The 22,317-nt window shown below is 38.6% G+C and overlaps 1 protein-coding gene across 1 annotated transcript in view; it reads left to right on the forward strand.

Moving 5' to 3' along the window:
- Positions 1-7,710: 7,710 nt before the first annotated feature.
- The window catches only part of ANTXRL (ANTXR like), a 51,415-nt gene continuing 36,808 nt past the window's right edge, over positions 7,711-22,317 (forward strand). Inside the window, exon 1 of the mRNA XM_032877861.1 lies at positions 7,711-8,221. Coding sequence (XP_032733752.1) covers positions 7,944-8,221 — 278 coding nt within the window. The 5' untranslated portion in view covers positions 7,711-7,943. The remainder of the gene's footprint in view (positions 8,222-22,317) is intronic.

Below are 22,317 nucleotides of genomic sequence, written 5' to 3' on the forward strand. Positions count from 1 at the left end.
TGCAAATATCATTTTCAATGGAGAAAAACGGAGAGCTTTTCTGCTAAGGTCAGGAACATGGCAGGGATGTCCGTTATCACCACTGCTATTCAACATAGTATTAGAAGTCCTAGCCTCAGCAATCAGACAACAAAAAGAACTTAAAGGCATCCAAATTGGCAAAGAAGAAGTCAAACTATCACTCTTTGCAGATGATATGATACTATATGTGGAAAACCCTAAAGACTCCACTCCAAATCTGCTAGAACTTGTACAGGAATTCAGTCGAGTGTCAGGATATAAAATCAATGCACAGAAATCAGTTGCATTTCTCTACACCAACAACAAGACAGAAGAAAGAGAAATTAAGGAGTCAATCCCATTTACAATTGCACCCAAAACTATAAGATACCTAGGAATAAACCTAACCAAAGAGGCTAAGAATCTATACTCAGAAAACTATAAAGTACTCATGAAAGAAATTGAGGAAGACACAAAGAAATGAAAAATGTGCCTCTGCCTTTGGCTCAGGTCATGGTCCCTGGGATCGGGCCCTGCCTCAGGTTCCCTGCTCAGCAGGGAGCCTGCTTCCTCCTCTCTCTCTCTCTCTCTCTCTCTCTGCCTCTCTGCCTACTTGTAATCTGTCTGTCAAACAAATAAATAAAATTTAAAAAAAAAAGAAAAATGTTCCATGCTCATGGATTGGAAGAACAAATATTGTGAAAATGCCTATGCTACCTAAAGCAATCTACACATTTAATGCAATCCCTATCAAAATCCCATCCATTTTTTTCAAAGAAATGGAACAAATAATCCTAAAATTTATATGGAACCAGAAAAGAACTCAAATAGCCAAAGGAATATTGAAAAAGAAAGCCAAAGTTGGTGGCATCCCAATTCCAGATTTCAGGCTCTATTACAAAGCTGTCATCATCAAGACAGTATGGTACTGGCACAAAAACAGACACATAGATCAATGGAACAGAAGAGAGAGCCCAGAAATAGACCCTCAACTCCATGGTCAACTAATCTTCGACAAAGCAGGAAAGAATGTCCAATGGAAAAACGATAGCCTCTTCAACAAACGGTGTTGAGAAAATTGGACAGCCACATGCAGAAAAATGAAATTGGACCATTTCCTTACACCACACACAAAAATAGACTCAATGGAAGAAGGACCTCAATGTGAGAAAGGAATCCATTGAAATCCTTGAAGAGAACACAGGCAGCAACCTCTTCGACCTCAGCTGCAGCAACTTATTCCTGGGAACATCGCCAAAGGCAAGCGAAGCAAGGGACAAAAGGAACTATTGGGATTTCATCAAGATCAAAAGCTTTGCACAGCAAAGGAAACAGTTAACAAAACCAAAAGAAAACTGAGAGAATAGGAAAAGATATTTACAAATGACATATCAGATAAAAGGCTAGTATCCAAAATCTTTAAAGAGCTTAGCAAACTCAACACCCAAAGAACAAATAATCCAATCAAGAAATGGGCAGAGGAGCACCTGGGTGGTTCAGTGGGTTAAAGCCTCTGCCTTTGGCTCAGGTCATGATCCCAGGGTCCTGGGATCGAGCCCCATGTCAGGCTCTCTGCTCAGGGGGGAGCCTGCTTCCTCCTCTCTCTCTGCCTGCCTCTCTGCCTACTTGTGATATCTGTCTGTCAAATAAATAAGTAAAATTTTTTAAAAAAGGAAAAGAAATGGGCAGAGGACATGAACAGACATTTCTGCAAAGACATCCAGATGGCCAAGAGACACATGAAAAAGTGCTCCACATCACTTGGCATGAGGGAAATGCAAATCAAAACCACAATGAGATACCACCTCACACCAGTCAGAATGGCTAAAATTAACAAGTCAGGAAATGACAGATGCTGGCGAGGATGTGGAGAAAGGGGAACCTTCCTACACTGTTGGTGGGAATGCAAGCTGGTGCAACCACTCTGGAAAACAGCGTGGAGGTTCCTCAAAAAGTTGAAAATAGGGCTACCCTACAACCCAGCAACTGCACTACTGGCTATTTACCCTAAAGATACAAACGTAGTGATCCGAAGGGGCACATGCAACCCGAATGTTTATAGCAGCAATGTCCACAATAGCCAAACTATGGAAAGAACCTAAGATGTCCATCAACAGATGAATGGATAAAGATGTGATATATATATATATATATACACACACACACACACACACACACACACACACACACACACAATGGAATACTATGCAGCCATCAAAAGAAGCGAAATCTTGCCATTTGTGACAACGTGGGTAGAACTAGAGGGTATTATGCTTAGTGAAATAAGTCAATCGGAGAAAGACAACTGTCATATGATCTCCCTGATATGAGGAAGTGGAGATGCAATGTGGGGGTTTTGGGGGTTGGAAAAGAATAAATGAAACAGGATGGGATTGGGAGGGAGACAAACCATAAGAGACTCTTAATCTCGCAAAAAAACTGAGGGTTGCCAGGGGGAAGGGGTAGGGAGAGGATGGTGGGGTTATAGACATTGGTGACAGTATGTGCAATGGTGAGTGCTGTGAACTGTGTAAACCTGGCGATTCACAGACCTGTACCCCTGGAGCTAATAATATATTATATGTTTATAAAAAATAAAAAATATATTTTTAAAAAAACCCACATTGAGATACCACCTTACACCAGTTAGAATGGCCAAAATTAACAAGATGGTAAACAACGTGTGTTGGAAAGGATGTGGAGAAAGGGGAACCCTCTTACACTGTTGGTGGGAATGCAAGTTGGTGCAGCCACTTTGGAAAACAGTGTGGAGATTCCTTAAGAAATTAAAAATAGAGCTTCCCTATGACCCTGCAATTTCACTACTGGGTATTTGTCCCAAAGATACAGATGTAGTGAAAAGAAGGGCCATCTGTACCCCAGTGTTCATAGCAGCAATGGCCACAGCCACCAAACTGTGGAAAGAACCAAGATGCCCTTCAATGGATGAATGGATAAAGAAAATATGGTCCATATATACAATGGAGTATTATGCTTCCATCAGAAAGGATGAATACCCAACTTTTGTATCAGCATGGGCAGGACTGGAAGAGATTATGCTGAGTGAAATAAGCCAAGCAGAGAGAGTCAATTATCATATGGATCACTTACTTGTGGAACATAAGGAATAACATGGAGGAGGTGGAGAGTTGGAGAAAAGTGAGTTGGGGGAAATTGGAGGAGGAGATGAACCGTGAGAGACTGTGGACTCTGAGAAACAAACTGAGGGGTTTTGGAGGGGAAGGTAGCGGGGGGTTGTTGGGTGGGCCTGGTGGTGGATATTGTGGAGGACACGTATTGCATGGAGCACAGCGTGTGGTGCATAAACAATGAATTCTGGAATACTGAAAAGAAAATTTTAAAAAAGAAAAAAAATCACAATGATGTTTCACCTCATGCTTGTTAGAATAGCTATTATCAAAAAAATAAGAGATAACAAATGCTGATGAAGATGTGGGAAAAGGGGGACCCTTGTGCACTATTGGCAGGACTATAAATTTGTATAGTCAAAATGTAAAACAGTATGAAATTTCCTCAAAAATTTTAAAACAGAACAACTATATGATCCAGCAATCCCACCTCTGGGAAAATATGTGAGGGAAACAACAATACTAAGTCAAAGAGATTTGCACCCCCATGTTTATTGCTCCATTATATGCAATAAGCAAGACATGCAAGCAACCTAGGTGGTCATCAAGGAATTGTGTGATAGATATATAGATATAGATATAGATATAGATATAAATATATATTTGTATATATATTTCAGCCATTATGTATATATATTTCAGCCATTAAAAAAGGAAGTCTTGCCATTTGCAACAATATAGATGAAACTTGAGAGCATTATTTTAAGTGAAATAAATCAGAAAGAGAAGGAAAAATCTGTATGATCTCACTTACATGTGAAATTTAAAAAAATTTTAAACATAGAAAAAGAGATCATATTTGTGATTACCAGAGGCAGAGATGGGAGAAAGAACTGGATAAAGTTGGTCAAAATGTTCAAACTCCAGTTATAAGATAAATAAGTAATAGGGGTGTAAAGAACAACAGTGCTTTACAGTATATTTGAAAGTTGTTCGAAGAGTAGATTCTAATAATTCTCATCACAGGAAATTTTTTTCTTTTTTCTTTTTTGTTCTGTATCTATATGAAATGATGGGTGTTAACTAAATTTATTTTGCTATTTCACAATATATATGTCAAATTGTTATAATGTAAACATTAAACTTATACAATGCTATATGTCAATTATATTTAAATAAAACTGGGGAAAAGAGAATCTCAGCTAATAAATGCAGAAGAAATAATAAAATTTGAAATCACCATTTTGCAACTCTTATTGAAGATTTAGACATCTATCTACAGTTGTTCTAACCATCAGATAAAATGTTGTCAAGGGATTTAACCATGAGATAAAATGTTGTTGGAGGACTTAATGGTGGTAACAGGCTCACAAATCCAATCAATTTGACCAATCATAGCATCACTAAAAGTGCAACTATTAAACAACATGTGTCTCCTGATATAATGCAGGAAGAACAATATCATAACAAAAATGAACCTGAGATTCACCAAGCTTCTAGTTCCTAAATACTTGCTTACAGGAAATTTGATGATAGAATAAAGGTTAGTGAGATGATTAGGAAAGAATCAACCAAATCTAAAATGTGGGAAATTCTACAAAATGCCTTTTTAAACATAAATTGCATGAGATAAAGGAGGTAAAACTAACAACAATAATAATAATTATGGAGTGCCACAGGCACTGTAACTCTTGATGTATTGTTTTTCATACTTTTAAAAAGTAAGACTAATTTTCCTCACCATGGGGGCAATATCCTCCCTGTTGTGAATGCATAGAGTAAGAAAAGACATAATTAAGTTAGAGTAGGAATTATAAGGAAGATATAACTACAGATAGAGCAGAAATATAAAAATCAAATATTTCTGAACAACTTTATACCAATATATGCAAAGAGATGTCCAAATTCCTGGAAAATGTGATACCTAAAATGACTTATAAAATAAATGGAAGTACTAAATAATGCAATGTGTTGGTCTATTTTGCCTACTGAAACTACATACCACAAGCTGGATGGCTTAAACAACAGAAATTTATTTTCTCATAGTCTAGACACTGGAAGTCCAAGATCAAAGTGTTAGCAGGGTTGACGTCTGATGTGGATTCTCTCCCAAATTACAGGTTGCCACTTTCTTGGTGTGTACGTGGGAAGAGAGCTCTGGCATTTCTTTTCTTATGAGGACACCTGTCCTATGGGATTAAGGGCCCACACTTAATTATCTCATTTAAACCTCATCACCTTCTTAAAGACTGTATCTCTAATTACAGGGACAGAATTCAGTCATTAACATTCAGTATATGTTAAATAAATTATATGAGTAGTTTATCGACTTCACATGAAGAAAACAGGCACAGATGATATACTACCAAATATTCAAGGAGTTGATTATGGTGATCATATTCGAAGTCTTTCCAAGAGAAAAGAAAGTAAAACACTTCAAAGTGCATTTTATTAAGTTAGTATTACATAATATCCAAACCCAATAAGGACAGGACAAAAATAAGAAATTATAAACTGATTTCTCTCATGATTATAGGTTAAAAATTTAAAAATTATAAACTAATAATAAACTCAATCAAACAGTGTTTTAAAAAATTACCATGGCCATATTAGGTTTTGCTTATAAAATGTTAAAATTAGTTTTATCATGCATTGGTGCAGTTAATCATATGAATAGATTACTGGTGAAAAATAAATATTCATCACAAAATATGCAGAAAAGGAATTTAATTCTTCTTAGGAAAAATTAATCATTTATGCATAATTTGTAACAAACCAAGCAGAGTATGGAAACTGCCTAATCTGATAAAGAATTTCTACCAAAAGCCTTTCATAAATAGTATTTTTTTTAATTTTTTTAATTAAATTTTTAAATTTTTTTATTAACATATAATGTATTATCAGCCCCAGAGGTACAGTTCTGTGAATCGCAAGGTTTACACATTTCAAAGCACTCACCAAGCACATACCTTCCCCAATGTCCATAACCCCACCACCCTCTCCCTAGCCCCCTCCCCCCGGCAACCCTCAGTTTGTTTTGTGAGTTTTGTTTTGTCTCTTATGGTTTGTCTCCCTCCCGATCCCATCTTGTTTCATTATTCTTTTCCTACCCCCCCAAACCTCCCACGTTGCCTTCCACTTCATATCAAGGAGATCATACGATAGTTGTCTTTCTCCAATTGACTTATTTCACTAAGCATAAATAGTATTTTTCACGTTGATATATTAAAAGTATTCTTGTAAAAGTCAAGAATGCCTCCATCATAGGTTCCAGACAACATGGCATTGGAGAAGCAACCAGAGTAATTTCTTTGGTTTCTATTTTTTATGGAAACCAAAACTGCTCTACAGACATATGTTAGAATAAAGTAGCTTAGCAAATTGTATGAATAATCAATAAATTAATACATCTCCCCACAACACCAATAAAAGTTTAAAAGCTTTATTTTTAAAATGTCATTTACATTAAGAGCAAAAATATAAGGTATTTAGGGAAGGCACTTGACAAAAAAGACAGGATCTTCATAGGGAAATTTATATCCAAGGCACTGGAAAAGATATAAATAAATGGAGACATTGCCAGGTTCACTGATACTGGGAGTCCTGATGGCAGATTCAAATCAGACCAAAGAGTATCTACACATTTAATGATCAATTAATTAATTTAATTTGTTAATTAAATTTTTAAACTTGATTACAGTAACACTGCAATTAATTAATTTAATTTGTTAATTAAATTAAATTAATTAATTGCAGTGTTACTGTAATCAAGTATTAAAAATTTTGGGAGACTTTTCATAAGATCAGGCAACCAAAACAAATGGCCAATGGCCAATCTAAATTCAAAACTGGATATTTTGAAAGTATATCCCATGGCAATTATCAGCTCCTACTGTTCTCAGAGGCTACAGTGTGTAAAGTTATCTAGAATCAATTTAGAAGAATCACAAGCCTTATGAAAAGTAAGTATATGAAATGTAAGTAAAATGAAAAGTAAGATAAGAAGAAGAAGATCTAAAATTTATATGAGATTTATATAATGTTTCTAAAATTTATATGAAAGAGCAAATGGGTTTTCCATGTTTTTCCATGAAGCAGAGACAAGCCATCTTCACTCAGCCCTCTTTGCATTTCTGATCCACAGACACTGTGCATTTAGGAAATGGTTCTTGTTTTATATCACTAATTTGCAGGTGGTTTGTTACACAGCAGTAGATAACTAGAATGTCCCTCATTCACAAAGGACTTTGGAATGCTTGCACCTTCTAGACCTTCTAGATCCTTCCATGTCCATGGGTGGCTTCAGTGCTCACACCAATGATGATTACTGTACTCTAGTCTCCCAGCTCCTGGACCTCCTCTCCCACAGGGATGACCCATCTAAGCCACCTCAGCTGCCACCTTTGAGTTATAAAAAAGCAGGGTCTTGAGGATTTTAATGGCCACCTGGAGGGTTTAGGATAAGAGACAAATGGCGGCCTCATCTTATCCCACCCCATCCCCTCTCCCACCCAAAGATCCCAGGACTCCTGCCTGGGGTTGTCAGAAGGCAGGACACTGAGCAGAGCGGCAGGTCATAAAGTCACCATGCCAACCCTCCTGTCCATCATAACAAGGCCTTCTGCCCTGGGGGCACGGGGGAAGGAAAGCGCAGGTAGTGGGGCCATCGCCCCAGAGCCAGCCACTTACCTCTTCAGCCCAAAGGGCAGGTAGCAGGTGGAGGCTTGAAGTGGGTCTTGGGAAAGGGCTGGAGAGGCGGAGTCCTCCTTGGCACAGGAGGAGTCCACAGAGGCAGCAGCCTGAGGCGACCTGAAGTGGCCAGCATCCAGCAGCACCGCGAGAGCGGCTCAGAAAATGGGGAGCCACAGCCTGGGTTTGCCAGGCCCTGCACTCTTCCTGCTGCTGGTATTGCCGCCTCCGCTGCTGAGAGCCGGAAGCTTCCTGCACACGATCAAGGCCTCCAGAGACATGAATGAACCCGGTCAGAGCAGGAAAAGCCAACACCACAACCCCCGCCCACATGGGAAAGTCCTCCAACCCAACAGCGGTCCGAGCCACTATTTCCCGGAGACCCGGATAGACGAGTCCAAAAAGTGCCGGAGTAATTTTGATCTTTACTTCATCTTGGACAAGTGAGTGGCCCTCCTGCCCTACCCAACGCCCCAAAGGCAGAGCGGTCCCTGAGGATAATATGGGCAAGAGGGGGCCAAAGGGGATGCCAGCTTCCATGAGGGGAGGGAAAGGGGATTCTTTCCCTCAAGAAATCTCTGCAGACTCATTCCTGAGACAGAAGGAATGCCCCCAAGAATTTGTTTTCTGGGACTTTTCCTTTTGGAAAGGAGAAAAGGCCACAATAGGGTTTCAGGGTGGCTCTCAGTCCCTCCTCTGACAGGGCCAGGATCTGTGCCCTGCATGCCCCTTAAACAGCTGGAGGGGCAGGTGATTGCTAGAAGCTCCTTCTAGTTATTAGAAGCTCGCTGGGTTTCAGTTTCTGTCTGTATGGTGTTTTGTTTGTGTTGCTTTTCACCCACATGGATTCTATTTTTTCTGGGCACCAGAGAGATTGCCCTGTTGCTTCTGGTGGGCATTCTCAGACTGTCACTGCTTAGAAAATCCTTTGCTTTCCTTCCCAGACTTTTGCTTCCTTCTTCAACCCCTTGGAGACCATGTTCTGGATTTTGTGCACTTCCAGAACAGCTAGGTCTGGCCGGCTGTTGTCCTGGGAAGCTGGGTTGTGCATTAGGCACCCTGTGGCCCTCAGAGAAGGAAAGGGGGTGGATATTCATCCTGGGTGGATATTCATTTCTAACTTGCCTGTTGGGTTGAGAATGAACTTTACTGGGTCAATACTATCAGTGGTATGAGAATAATATTGTTAAAGCACGTTTTGGTTTCCAAAACCCTCCCACTTACACTTCATCCTCAAAACCACTCTGGGATGTAGAGTAGGGAAGATATTTGTACTTTCTATCTCCTGGAAAGGGGGTGGGATCTGGAAGTTGGGTGAAGTAGCTCCCAGGCTGGTAGGGATGACAGGACTCTGGCTTCCTGTGTACCCTGATTACAGCATCCCAGGCTGTACTGCCTCTGATTCCTCTTATTCTCTGTGGAAGCTGATGACCTGGGGGTGGGGAGGGGGGGGGCAAGTATGTGGCCAGCCACCGGCTTCTAAACAAAACCAGCAGAGCGGGGAGCCTCTCTGTCCACTGGAATAAGTTCCTCCTCACTGTCTAGTGAAGGGACTTCTGAATTGCTCTGAGCAGGTCTTGCCTCAATGATATTTGGCCCAGCCCAGGGAGATGGTGATTTCTCTCTTAGGCATTAGGGTTGGGGTTAGGAAGACTCTTGTTTGTTGGGAGATTTTTGATTACTGATTCAATTTCTTTGCTTTTGGATCTGTTCAGGTTTTCTACTTCTTCCTGTTTCAGCTTTGGTAGTTTATATGTTTCTAGGAATTTATCTATTTCTTCCAGATTTCCTAATTTGTTGGCATATAAATGCTCATAATATTCTCTTATAATTGTATTTCTTCAGTGTTTGTTGTGATCCTTCCTCTTTCATTCATGATTTTATTTTTTTAAAGATTTTATTTATTTATTTGACAGATAGAGATCACAAGTAGGCAGAGAGGCAGGCAGAGAGAGAGAGAGGAGGAAGCAAGCTCCCCACTGAGCAGAGAGCCCGATGTAGGGCTCGATCCCAGGACCCTGGGAACATGACCTGAGCCAAAGGCAGAGGCATTAGCCCACTGAGCCACCCAGGCGCCCCGTTCATGATTTTATTTATGTTGGTCCTTTTCTTTTTGATAAGTCCAGCTAGGGGGTTATCAATCTTGCTAATTCTTTCAAAGAACCAGCTCCTAGTTTCATTGATCTGTTCTTTTTTTATGTATTTCTATATCATTGATTTCTGCTCTAATCTTTATTATTTCTGATTTAGGCTCTATTTTCTCATCTTTTTCCAGCTCCTGGGTATAAGTTTGGGTCTTGTATTTGAGACTTCTCTTGCCGTGTTGCTATATACTTCCCTCAGGACCACCTTTGCTGCATCCGAAAGGAATTTAACTGTCGTGTTTTCATTTACATTTGCTTTAATGATAAAAAAAATATTTTTTAATTCTTCTTTAATTTCTTGGTTGACCCATTCATTCTACAGTAGAATGTTCTTTAACCTCCACATATTTGTGGTCATTCCAAATTTTTTCATGTGGGTGACTTCAAGTTTTATAGCATTGTGGTTTGAAAATATGCAGGGAGTGATCCCAGTCTTTTGGTACTGATCGAGACCTTATTTGTGACATAGTATGTGATCTATTCTGGAGAATGTCCCATATACACTCAAGAAGAATGTGTATTCTGTTGCTTTTGGATGAAATGCTCTGAATGTATCTGTGAAATCCAATTAGTCTAGTGTGTCATCCAAAGCCCTTGTTTCCTTGTTCTTCTGCTTCAATGATTTGTCATTTTCATGGGTGGGATATTAAAGTCTTCTAATATTATATTATTATCAATCAGTTTCTTTAATTTTGTTATTAATTGGTTTGTATATTTGGCTGCTCCCAAGTTAGAGGCATAAATATTCACAACTGTTATATCTTATTGGATAAACACTTTTTTTATGATATAGTGTCCTTCTTCATCTCTTATTACAGTCTTAGGTTTAAAATCTAGTTTGTCTGATAATAAGGATGGCTACCTCAGCTTTCTTTTGATGTCCATTAGCATGATAAATTGTTCTCCACCCCCTCACTTTCAGTCTGGAGGTGTCTCTGGGTCTAAAATGAGTCTCTTGTAAGCAGCACATCAATGTGTCTTTTTTTTTTATTCAATCTGATACCCTATGTCTTTTGATTGGAACATTTAGCCCATTTACATTCGGAGTAATTATTGAAAGATATTAATTTAGTGCCATTGTATTACCTGTAAAATTGCTGTTCCTGTTAATTGTCTCTGTTCCTTTCTGGTCTTTACTACTTTGGGGCTCTCTCTCTCTCTCTCTCTCTCTCTCTGTTACTTTCGAGCTCACAGGATCCCTTTAATATTTGTTGCACGGCTGGTTTAGTGATCACACAGTCCTTTAGTTTTTGTTTCTCCTGGAAACTCTTTACTTCTCCAACTATTCTTAATGACAGCCTTGCTGGATAAAGTATTCTTGGCTGCATACTTTCCAGTTTAGCATGTTGAATATATCATGCCAGTCCTTTCTGGCCTGCCGGGTCTTTGTGGGCAGGTCTGCTACCAACCTTATGTGTCTGCCCTTGTAGGTTCAGGGCCTCTTGTCCCCAGCTGCTTCGGGATTTTCTCTTTATCTTTGAAATTTGTAAGCTTCACTATTGTATGTTGGGGTGTTGACCTATTTTTATTGATTTTGAAAGGGGTTCTCTGTGCCTCCTGGAGCTGAATGCCTGTTTCCTTCCCCCAGATTAGAGAAGTTCTCAACTATAATTTGTTCAAATAAACCTTCTGCCCCTTTCTGCCTCTCTTCATCTTCTGGGACCCCTACTATCCAGCTATTATTTTGCTTTATGGAAATAAGTCTCTCTATGTGATCTAATGGGGTTTTTTTTCTCTCTTCTTTTCAGCTTCATTATTTTCCATCATGTTATCTGCTATAGCACTGACTCTTTCTTCTTTTCATTCATCCTCATTTTTATGGCCATTTCGGACTGCATCACAGTTATAGAATTTTTAATTTTGGACTGACCAGATTTTATTTCATTTATTTCTATGGTAAGGAATTCCTTAGTGTCTTCCATGCTTTTTTCAAGCCTATCTAGTATCTAGAATCATTTTAAAATTCTAATTCAGACATCTTACTTATATCTGTATTGATTAAATCCCTGGCAGGGAGTACTACCTGCTGTTCTTTCTTTTGGGGTGAATTTCTCCATCTTGTCATTTTGTCCAGAAAAGAAAAGAGAGGAGGAGAAAAAACAATAATAACAATAAAAAAAGACAAAGCAAACAAAGACAAAAACAAAATAAATAAAACAAAACAAAACAAACCAGATCCTGGGTATGTTTTAGTCTGCTTGTTAAAGGAAACAAGATCCATTTACATCAACATGGATGGAACTGGACAGTATTATGCTAAGTGAAATAAGTCAATAAGAGAAACACAATTATATGGTTTCACTCATATGTGGAACGTAAGGAATAGTGCAGAGGACAATAGGGGTGGGAGGGGGGAACTGAATGGGAAGAAATCAGAGAGGGATAAAAACTATATGAGACTCTTGACTCCAGGAAACAAACTGAGAGTTGCAGAAAGGGAGGTGGGTGGGTGATGGGGTAACTGAGTGATGGGCATTAAGGAGGGCATATGATGTGATGAGCACAGGGTGTTATAGTAAACTGATGAATCTTTGAACATTGTATCAAAACCAATGATGTACTATACCTTGGTTAACTGAATTTAAATTTAAAAAATAAATATAAAAATTTAAAAATAGAAAAAAATAATAAAAACTTTAAAAACTAGACCCAAAAATAAGAAAAAAAAAGACTTTTAATATAAAGTGAAATACAATGATGGGAAACAAAAAATAAATATGTATATAATGTGTACATATAAACACAAAATTTAAAAGAATTGAAAAAAATAAGAAAATAACTGAAAAAAATAATACTGAAAGCCTAAAGAATAAAAATACCAAGAATGCTGTATACTGTTTTCCCCCAAGAGCTGAAGTTTTGCAGCCTTCTATGATCTGTAAACTTGGTGTGAGACAATAGTTTGTGTTGATCTTCTAGCGGGGAGGCCTGTTGCACTGACTCTCAGTGGCATTCGCCCTGGTGGAAATGTACCTCCAGTGTGAAGGGAGTTAGGGCTTGGTGTAAGCAGCTCTGGACTCCACTCTGTGGCACTGTTTTCCTCCTTGAAGGCTTTCAGTGCTGATGGAGCCCGGTTCTCTAGTCCTGGAGCTGAAAGCTCACTCCCCCAACTCTTCATTGAGCCCTCACAGAAAAGTAGTCAATGACTCTTGTCTCCCTGGTTTTTATTGCTAATCTGGGTTCACCCAGCCTGTGACTGAGCATTTTTATCTCAGACGCATGACCGAGTTTCAAAACTCCAAATTTTTCTGACTCCTGCAGCTCGGATCCACGCTATTCCTCTCCAAGTGATGAGAGAGGGTCTTGCCTCACTATTGCCTTTTGCTGGACCCTCCCAGGAAAGCAGTCACACAACTCTGCAATGGTTCACAGTCTAAGGCATCGCAGAGCAGAAAGCTGGCACCTAGACTCGCTGTTCTCACCCAGTTCTCACTTTGCTCTGATGTCTGGGAACTCTGCCACATTTGGGCATACCTGTTCTTGTGACCATGGGGATCCTACAATCACACCGTCCCATCTGGGATACCACTCCACTTTGCCCCCTGAATACCTTTAAGCCAGGGACATACCGCAATGTAATACACTGCAAGAAGTTCTGATTTTACACTCTACTGCTCCAGAAGCATGCTCCTCCCTATGCAGTATCCTCAGCTATTTCTCCCTGGATTCATCTAACTTCCGAACTTCCAAAAGATGGTCACTTTTCTACCTGTAGACTTGCAGCATTTCTTTTCTCAGATCGTCAATTGACTTCTCAGGTGTTTAGAATGATTAGACAACTATCTAGGTGTATTTGAGGAACCAGACAAACTTAGCGTGTCCTTCATCTTCTGTTTATACATTTTCTTTGGAGAAATGCCTATTAAACTCCTTTGCCCATTTTTTAATTGAGTTGTTTTGTTTTTATTGTTGAGTTGTAGGAATTCTTATATGCTCTAGATAGCAATCCCTTTTCAAATATATGATTTGCCAATGTTCTCTCTCATTCATTAGGTTATCTTTTCATTTTTTTATGGTATCCTTTGTACAAAAGTTTTTAATTTTGATGTTTGGTTTATCTATTTTTCTTTTATTGCTTGTGTTTTGGGTGTGATATCCAAAATACCATTACCAAATCCAACATCATAAGGCTTTTCCTATGTGTTTTCTTCTTAAAGTTTACATACAGACCTTTGCATAGACCCTAGAGTCACTAACATGTATGGAGAAAACATTAAGATATTTTTGTGTCCCTGGAAGGATTAAGGAGACTATGCTAGAGTTTAGGCACAAGATCCCTTTAGCAGTACGTATTTTACTTATTTTTTAGCAGTTTGTATTTTTTATGTTATGATAGTCACCATACAGTACATCATTAGTTTTTGATGTAGTGTTACCTAATTGATTGATTGTGAATAACACCCAGTGCTCCATGCAATCTATGCTCTCCTTAAATACCCATCACCAGGTTCACCCATCCCCCACCCCCTCTCTTCTAAAATCCTCAGTTTTGTTTCTCAGAGTCCATAGTCTCTTGTGGTTTGTCTCCCCTTCCACTTCCCCCCCCTTCATTTTTTCCTTCCTTCTAATGTTCTCCATGCCATTCCTTATGTTCCACAAATAAGTGAAACCATATGATAATTGACTTTCTCTGCTTGACTTATTTCACTTAGCATAATCTCCAGTCCCATCCATGTTGATGCAAAAGTTGGTATTCATCCCTTCTGATGGATGAGCAATATTCCATTGTGTATAGGGACCACATCTTCTCTATCCATTCATCTGTTGAACAGCATCACGGCTCTTTCCATACTTTGGCTATTGTGGACATTGCCACTATGAACAGTGGGGTGCAGGGGTCCTTTCTTTTCACTACATCTGTATCTTTGGGGTAAATACCCAGTAGTGAAATTGCTGGGTCATAGGGTAGCACTATTTTTAATTTTTTGAGGAAGATCCATACTGTTTTCCAAAGTGGCAGTACCAACTTGCATTCCCACAACAGTGTAAGAGGGTTCCCCTTTCTCCACAAACTCTCTAATACTTGTTGTTTCTTGCTTTGTCAATTTTTGCCATTCTAACTTATGTAAGATGGTATCTCAATGTGAGGGTTTTTTTTATTAACTTATAATGTATTATTTGTTTCAGTGGTACAGGTCTGGGATTCATCATTCATACACAATTGACAGCACTCACCATAGCACATACCCTCCCCCAATATCCATCACACAGCCATCCCATCCCTCCCACACCCATCCCTCCAGCAACCCTTAGCTTGTTTCCTGAGATTAAGAATCTCTTATGGTTTGTCTACCTCTCTGGTCCCATCTTGTTTCATTTTACCCTCCCTTCCCCTAGGATTCTCTGTCTTTTTTCTCAAATTCCTCATATCGGTGAGATCATATGATAATTGTCTTACTCTGATTGACTCATTTCGTTTAGCATAATACCCTCTAGTTCCATTCACGTTGTTGCAAATGGCAAGATTTCATGGTTTTTGATGACTGCTTAGTATTCCATTGTATATAGATACCACATCTTCTTTATCCATTCATCTGTTGATGAACATCGAGGCTCTTTCCATAGTTTGGCTATTGTAGACATTGCTGCTATAAACATTCGGGTATATGTGCCCCTTCAGATCACTGCATTTATATCTTTAGGGTAAATACCCAGTAGTGTAATTGCTGGGTCATAGAGTAGCTCTATTTTCAACTTTTTGAGAAACTTCCATACTGTATTCCAGAGGGTCTGCACCACCTTGCATTCCCACCAACAGTGTAGGAGGATTCCCCTTTTTCTGCATCCTCGCCAACACCTGTCAATTCCTGACTTTTTAATTTTAGGCATTCTGATTGGTATGAGGTGGTATCTCACTGTGGTTTTGATTTGGATTTCCCTGATGCTGAGTAATGTAGAGCACGTTCTCATGTGTCTGTTGGCCATTTGAATGTCTTCTTTGCAAAAATGTCTTCTGTACATTTCTTGATTGGATTCTTTGTTCTTTGTGTGTTGAGTTTGGTAAGCTCTTTATAAATTTTAGATACTAGCCCTTTATCTGATATGTCATTTACAAATATCTTCTCCCATTTTGTCAGTTGTCCTTTGGTTTTGTTGACTCTGTGCAACGGAGTTTACTTTTCTGTGCAAAAGCTCTTGATCTTGATGAATTCCCAAAAGTTCATCTTTGCCCTTGCTTCCCTTGTCTTTGATGGTGTTTCCAGGAAGAAGTTGCTGTGGCTGAGGTGAGGAAGGATGCTGACTGTGTTCTCAAGGATTTTGATGGATTCCTTTCTCACATTGAGGTCTTTCATCCATTTTGAGTCTATTTTTGTATGTGGTGTAAGGAAATGGTCCAGTTTCATTCTTCTTCATGTGGCTGTCCAATTTTCCCAACAACATTTGTTGAAGAGACTGTCTTTTTTTCACTGGACATTTTTTCCTGCATTGTCGAAGATTCGTTGGCCATAGAGTTAAGTACCAGAAGTGGATCCTTAACTTGGGTGCATTTGCTCTCTATTCTGTTCCATTGATCTGTATGCCTGTTTTTTCAGCCACTGCCATACTGTCTTGATTATTACAGCTTTGTAATAGTGCTTGAAGTCCGGAATTGTGATGCCACCAACTTTTTCTTTTTTCTTTTTCAACATTCCTTTGACTATTCAGGGTCTTTTCTGATTCCATACAAATTTTATATTTATTTGTTCCATTTCTTTGAAAAAAACTAATGGTATTTTGATAGGGATTGCATTAAATGTGTAGATTGCTCTTGGTAGCATAGACATTTTCACAAAATTTCTCTACCAATCCATGAGCATGGAAAGTTTTTCCATTTCTTCTCGTCTTCCTCAATTTCTTTCATGAGTACTTTATAATATTCTGAGTATATATGTTTTTCTTCTTTGGTTAGATTTATTCCGAGGTATTTTATGGTTTTTGGGTGCAGTTGCAAATGCACCCAACTCCTTAATTGCTCTTTCTTCTGTCTTGTCATTGGTGTATAGAAATGCAACTGATTTCTGTGCATTGATTTTATATCCTGACACTGTAATGAATTCCTGTATGAGGTCTAGCAGTTTTGGAGGAGAGCCTTTGGGTTTTCCACATAAAGTAACATATCATCTGCAAAGAGTGAGAGTTTGACTTCTTTGCTGATTTGGATACCTTTTATTTCTTTTTGTTGTCTGATTGCTAAGGCTAAGACTTCTGGTACTATGTTGAATAGCAGGGGTAACAGTGGACAGCCCTGCCATAGTCCTGACCCTTAAGGCAAAAGCTCTCAGTTTTTCCCCATTGAGAATGATATTCCCTGTGGTTTATTCATAGATGGCTTTTATGATATTGAGGTATGTCCCTCTAGCCCTACTGTGAAGAGTTTTGATCAATAAAGGATCCTGTAATGTGTCAAATGCTTTTTCAGCATCTATTGAGAATATCATATGGTTCTTGTTCTTTTTTTATTAATGTATTGTATCACATTGATTGATTTGCTGGTGTTGAACCAACCTTGCAGCCCAGGAATAAATCCCACTTGGTCGTGGTGAATAATCCTTTTAATGTACTGTTGGATCCTATTGGCTCATATTTTGATGAGAACTTTTGCATCAGTGTTCATCAGGGATCTTGGTCTGTAATTCTTCTTTTTGGTGGGGTCTTGTCTGGTTTGGGGATCAAAGGAATGCTGGCTTCATAAAATGAATTTGGAAGTTTTCCTTCCATTTCTATTTTTTGGAACCATTTCAGGAGAATAGGTATTAATTCTTCTTTAAATGTTTGGTAGAATTCCCCTGGGAAAGCTGCCTGGCCCTGAGCTCTTCTTTCTTGGGAGATTTTTGATGACTGCTTCAATCTCCTTACTGGTTATGGGTCTCTTCAGGTTTTGTATTTCTTCCTGGTTCATTTGTGGTAGTTTATACATCTCTAGGAATGCATCCATTATTTCCAGATTATCAAATTTGCTGGTGCATATTTGTTCATAATATGTGCTTATAATTGTTTGTATTTCTTTGGTGTTGGTTGTGATCTCTCCTCTCTCATTCATGATTTTATTAATTTGGATCCTTTTCTTTTCTTTTTAATAAGCCTGGCCAGGGGTTTAGCAATCTTATTAATTCTTTCTTTTTTTTATTTTTTAATTTTTTTAATTTTTTTAATTTATTTTCAGCGTAACAGTATTCATTGTTTTTTGCACCACACCCAGTGCTCCATGCAATCCGTGCCCTCTCCAATACCCACCACCTCGTTCCCCCAACCTCCCACCCCCCCGCCCCTTCAGAACCCTCAGTTTGTTCTTCAGAGTCCATAGTCTATCATTGTTCACCTCAGTTCTTTCAAAGAACCAGTTCTTAGTTTCATTTATCTGTTCTACTGTTCTTTTAGTTTCTTTTTCATTGATTTCTGCCCTGATCTTTATTATTTCTCTTTTCCTGCTGGGATTAGGCTTTATTTGCTGTTTTTTCTCCAGCTTCATTAGGTGTTAGGTTTGTATTTGAGGCCTTTCCTGTACACTCTCTGTACAGGACCGCTTTGCTGCATCCCAAAGATTTTGAACAGTTGTTTTCATTTTCATTTGTTTCCATGAATTTTTAAAATTCTTCCTTAATTTCCTGGTTGATCCATTCATTTTTTAGAAGGATGCTTTTTAGCCTCCATGTATTTGAGTTCCTCCCAACTTTCCTCTTGTGGTTGAATTCTAGTTCCAAAGCATTGTGGTCTGAAAATATGCAGGGAATGATCCCCATCTTTTGGTACTAGCTGAGACCTGATTTGTGACCCAGGATGTGATCTCTTCTGGAGAATGTTCCATGTGCACCGGAGAAGAATGTGTATTCTGTTGCTTGGGGATGGAATGATCTGAATAAATCTGTGATGTCCATCTGGTCCAGTGTGTCATTTGAAGCCTTTATTTCCTTGCTGATCTTTTGCTTAGATGATCTGTCCATTTCAGTGAGGGGGGTGTTAAAGTCCCCTACTGTCATTGTATTATTGTCAATGTGTTTCTTTGATTTTGTTATTTATTGGTCTATATAGTTGTCTGCTCCCATGTTAGGGGCATAGGTATTTAAAACTGTTAGATCTTCTTGTTGGACAGACCGTTTAAGTATGATATAGTGTCCTTCCTCATCTCTTATTATAGTCTTTGGCTTAAAATCTAATTTGTCTGAAAGAAGGATTGCCACTCCAGCTTTCTTTTGTTGTCCGTTAGCATGGTAAATTGTTTTCCACCCCCTCGCTTTAAATCTAGAGGAGTCTTTTGGTCCATAATGAGTTTCCTGCAGACAGCATATTGATGCATCTTGTTTTTTTAATCCATTCTGATACCCTGTGTCTTTTAATTAGGTATTTAGCCCATTTACATTCAGGGTAACTACTGAAAGATATTAAATTAATGCCATTGTGTTGCCTATAAGGTGACTGTTACTGTATATTGTCTCTGTTCCTTTCTGGTCTGTTACTTTTAGACTATCTCTTTGCCTAGAGGACCCCTTTCAGTATTTCCTGTAGGGCTGGTTTGGTGTTCACAAATTCTTTTAGTTTTTGTTTGTTCTGGAAGCTTTTTAGTCCTCCTTCTATTTTCAAAGACAACCTATCTGGATAAAGTATTCTTGGCTGCATATTTTTCTTATTTAGTGTTCTGAATATATCATACCAGTCCTTTCTGGCCTGCCAGGTCTCTTGGATAGGTCTGCTGCCAGTCTAATATATCTACTATTGTAGGTTACAGACCTCTTTTCCCAAGCTGCTTTCAAGTTTTTCTCTTTGTCTCTGAGACTTGTAAGTTTTACTATTAGATGACGGGGTATTAACCTATTTTTATTGATTTTGAGCGGGATTCTCTGTGCCTCCTGGATTTTGATGTTTGTTTCCTTCCCCGAATAGGAGTAGTTCTGTGCTATAATTTGCTCCAATATACCTTCTGCCCCTCTCTCCCTTTCTTCTTCTTCTGGGGTCCCAATTATTCTACTAATATTGTTTCATCTTATGGTATCACTTATCTCTCAAATTCTTCCCTTGTGATCCAGTAGTTGTTTTTCTCTCTTTTTCTAAGCTTCTTTATCCTCCATCATTTGATCTTCTATATCGCTAATTCTCTCTTCTGCTTCATTATCCAACAGCAAGAGCCTCCATTTTTTATTGCGCCTCATTAGTAGCTTTTTTAATTTCAACTTGGTTAGATTTTAGTTCCTATATTTCTCCAGAAAGGGATCTTCTATGCTTTTTTTTTAATTTCTTTTCAGAGTAACAAAATTCATTGTTTATGCACCACACCCAGTGCTCCATGCAATACATGCCCTCCATAATACCCACCACCAGGCTCACCCAACCTCCCACCCCCTGCCCTTTCAAAACCCTCAGATTGTTTTTCAGAGTCCATAGTCTCTCATGGTTCATATCCCCTTCCAATTTCCCTCAACTCCCTTCTCCTCTCCATCTCCCCATGTCCTCCATGTTATTTATTATGCTCCACAAATATGTGAAACCATACGATAATTGACTCTCTCTGCTTGATTTATTTCACTCAGCAGAATCTCTTCCAGTCCTGTCCATGTTGCTACAAAAGTTGGGTATTCATCCTTTCTGATGGAGGCATAATATTCCATAGTGTATATGGACCACATCTTCTTTATCCATTCGTCCGTTGAAGGGCATCTTCATTCTTTCCACAGTTTGGTGACCATGGCCATTGCTGCTATGAACATTGATGTACAGATGGCCCTTCTTTTCACTACATCTGTATCCTTGGGGTAAATACCCAGTAGTGCAATTGCAGGGTCATAGGCAAGCTCTATTTTTAATTTCTTAAGGAATCTCCACACTGTTTTCCAAAGTGGCTGCACCAACTTGCATTCCCACCAAGAGTATAAGATGGTTCCCCTTTCTCCACATCTTTCCAACACACGTTGTTTCCTATCTTGCTAATTTTGGCCTTTCTAAATGGTGGTGGTATCTCAATGTGGTTTTAATTTGAATCACCCTGATGGCTAGTGATGATGAACATTTTTTCATGTGTCTGATAGCCACTTGTATGTCTTCATTGGAGAAGTGACTGTTCATGTCTTCTGCCCATTTTTTGACATGATTATCTGTTTTGTGTGTGTTGAGTTTGAGGAGTTCTTTATAGATCCTGGATATCAACATTTTGTCTGTAGTGTCATTTGCAAATATCTTCTCCCATTCTGTGGGTTCCCTCTTTGTTTTGTTGACTGTTTCCTTTGCTGTGCAGAAGCTTTTGATCTTGATGAAGTCCCAAAGTTCATTTTCACTTTTGTTTCCTTTGCCTTTGGAGACTTATCTTGAAAGAAGTTGCTGTGGTTGATATCGAAGAGGATACTGCCTATGTTCTCCTCTAGGATTCTGGATACAAAGGCAATGTACAGAAATCAGTTGCTTTCTTATACACTAACAATGAAAATACAGAAAGGGAATTTAGAGAATTGATTCCATTTACTATAGCACCAAGAACCATAATATACCTGGGAATAAACCTAAGCAAAGAGGTAAAGGATCTGTACTCAAGGAACTACGGAACATTCATGACAGGAATTGAAGAAGACACAAAAAGATGGAAGACCATTCCATGCTCTTGGGTTGAAAGAATAAACATTATTAAAATGTCTATACTGCCTAGAGCAATCTATACTTTTAATGCCATTCCAATCAAAATTCCACCAGTATTTTTCAAAGAGCTGGAGCAAATAATCCAAAAATTTGTATGGAATCAGAAGAGACCCTGAATTGCTAAGGAAATGTTGAAAAAAAAAAAAAAGCTGGGGGCATCACGTTACCTGATTTCAAGCTTTACTACAAAGCTGTGATCACCAAGACAGCATGGTACTGGCACAAAAACAGACACATAGACCAGTGGAACAGAGTAGAGAGCCCAGATATGAACCCTCAACTCTATGGTCAAATAATCTTTGACAAAGCAGGAAAAAATATACAGTGGAAAAAAGACAGTATCTCCAATAAATGGTGCTGGGAAAATGGACAGCTATATGTAGAAGAATGAAACTCGACCATTCTCTTACACCGTACACAAAGATAAACTCGAAATGGATAAAAGACCTCTTCTATGATTTTTTCAAACCCAGATAACGTCTTGATAATCATCATTCTGAACTCTAGTTCTGAAATCTTACTAATGTCTGCATAGATTAAGTCCCTAGCCATCAGTACTGTCTCTTGTTCTTTTTTTTTTTTTGAAGTGAGCTCTTCTGCCTTGTCATTTTATTCAGATAAGAATAGATGAATGAAAGAACAAAATACTAAAAGGCTAGCAATGACTCCAGAAAACATACAGTAACCAAATCGGAAGAAACCTGAAACTGGAAGGGGGGGCAGGAGAGAAAAAAGGAGAAAAAAACTATACATATATACATGTGTGTGTGTGTATATATATATATATATATATATAT

This window comes from Lontra canadensis, unplaced genomic scaffold (genome assembly GCF_010015895.1).
Source record: "Lontra canadensis isolate GAN:19392208 unplaced genomic scaffold, GSC_riverotter_1.0 scaffold3, whole genome shotgun sequence".
Lineage (NCBI taxonomy): Eukaryota > Metazoa > Chordata > Mammalia > Carnivora > Mustelidae > Lontra > Lontra canadensis.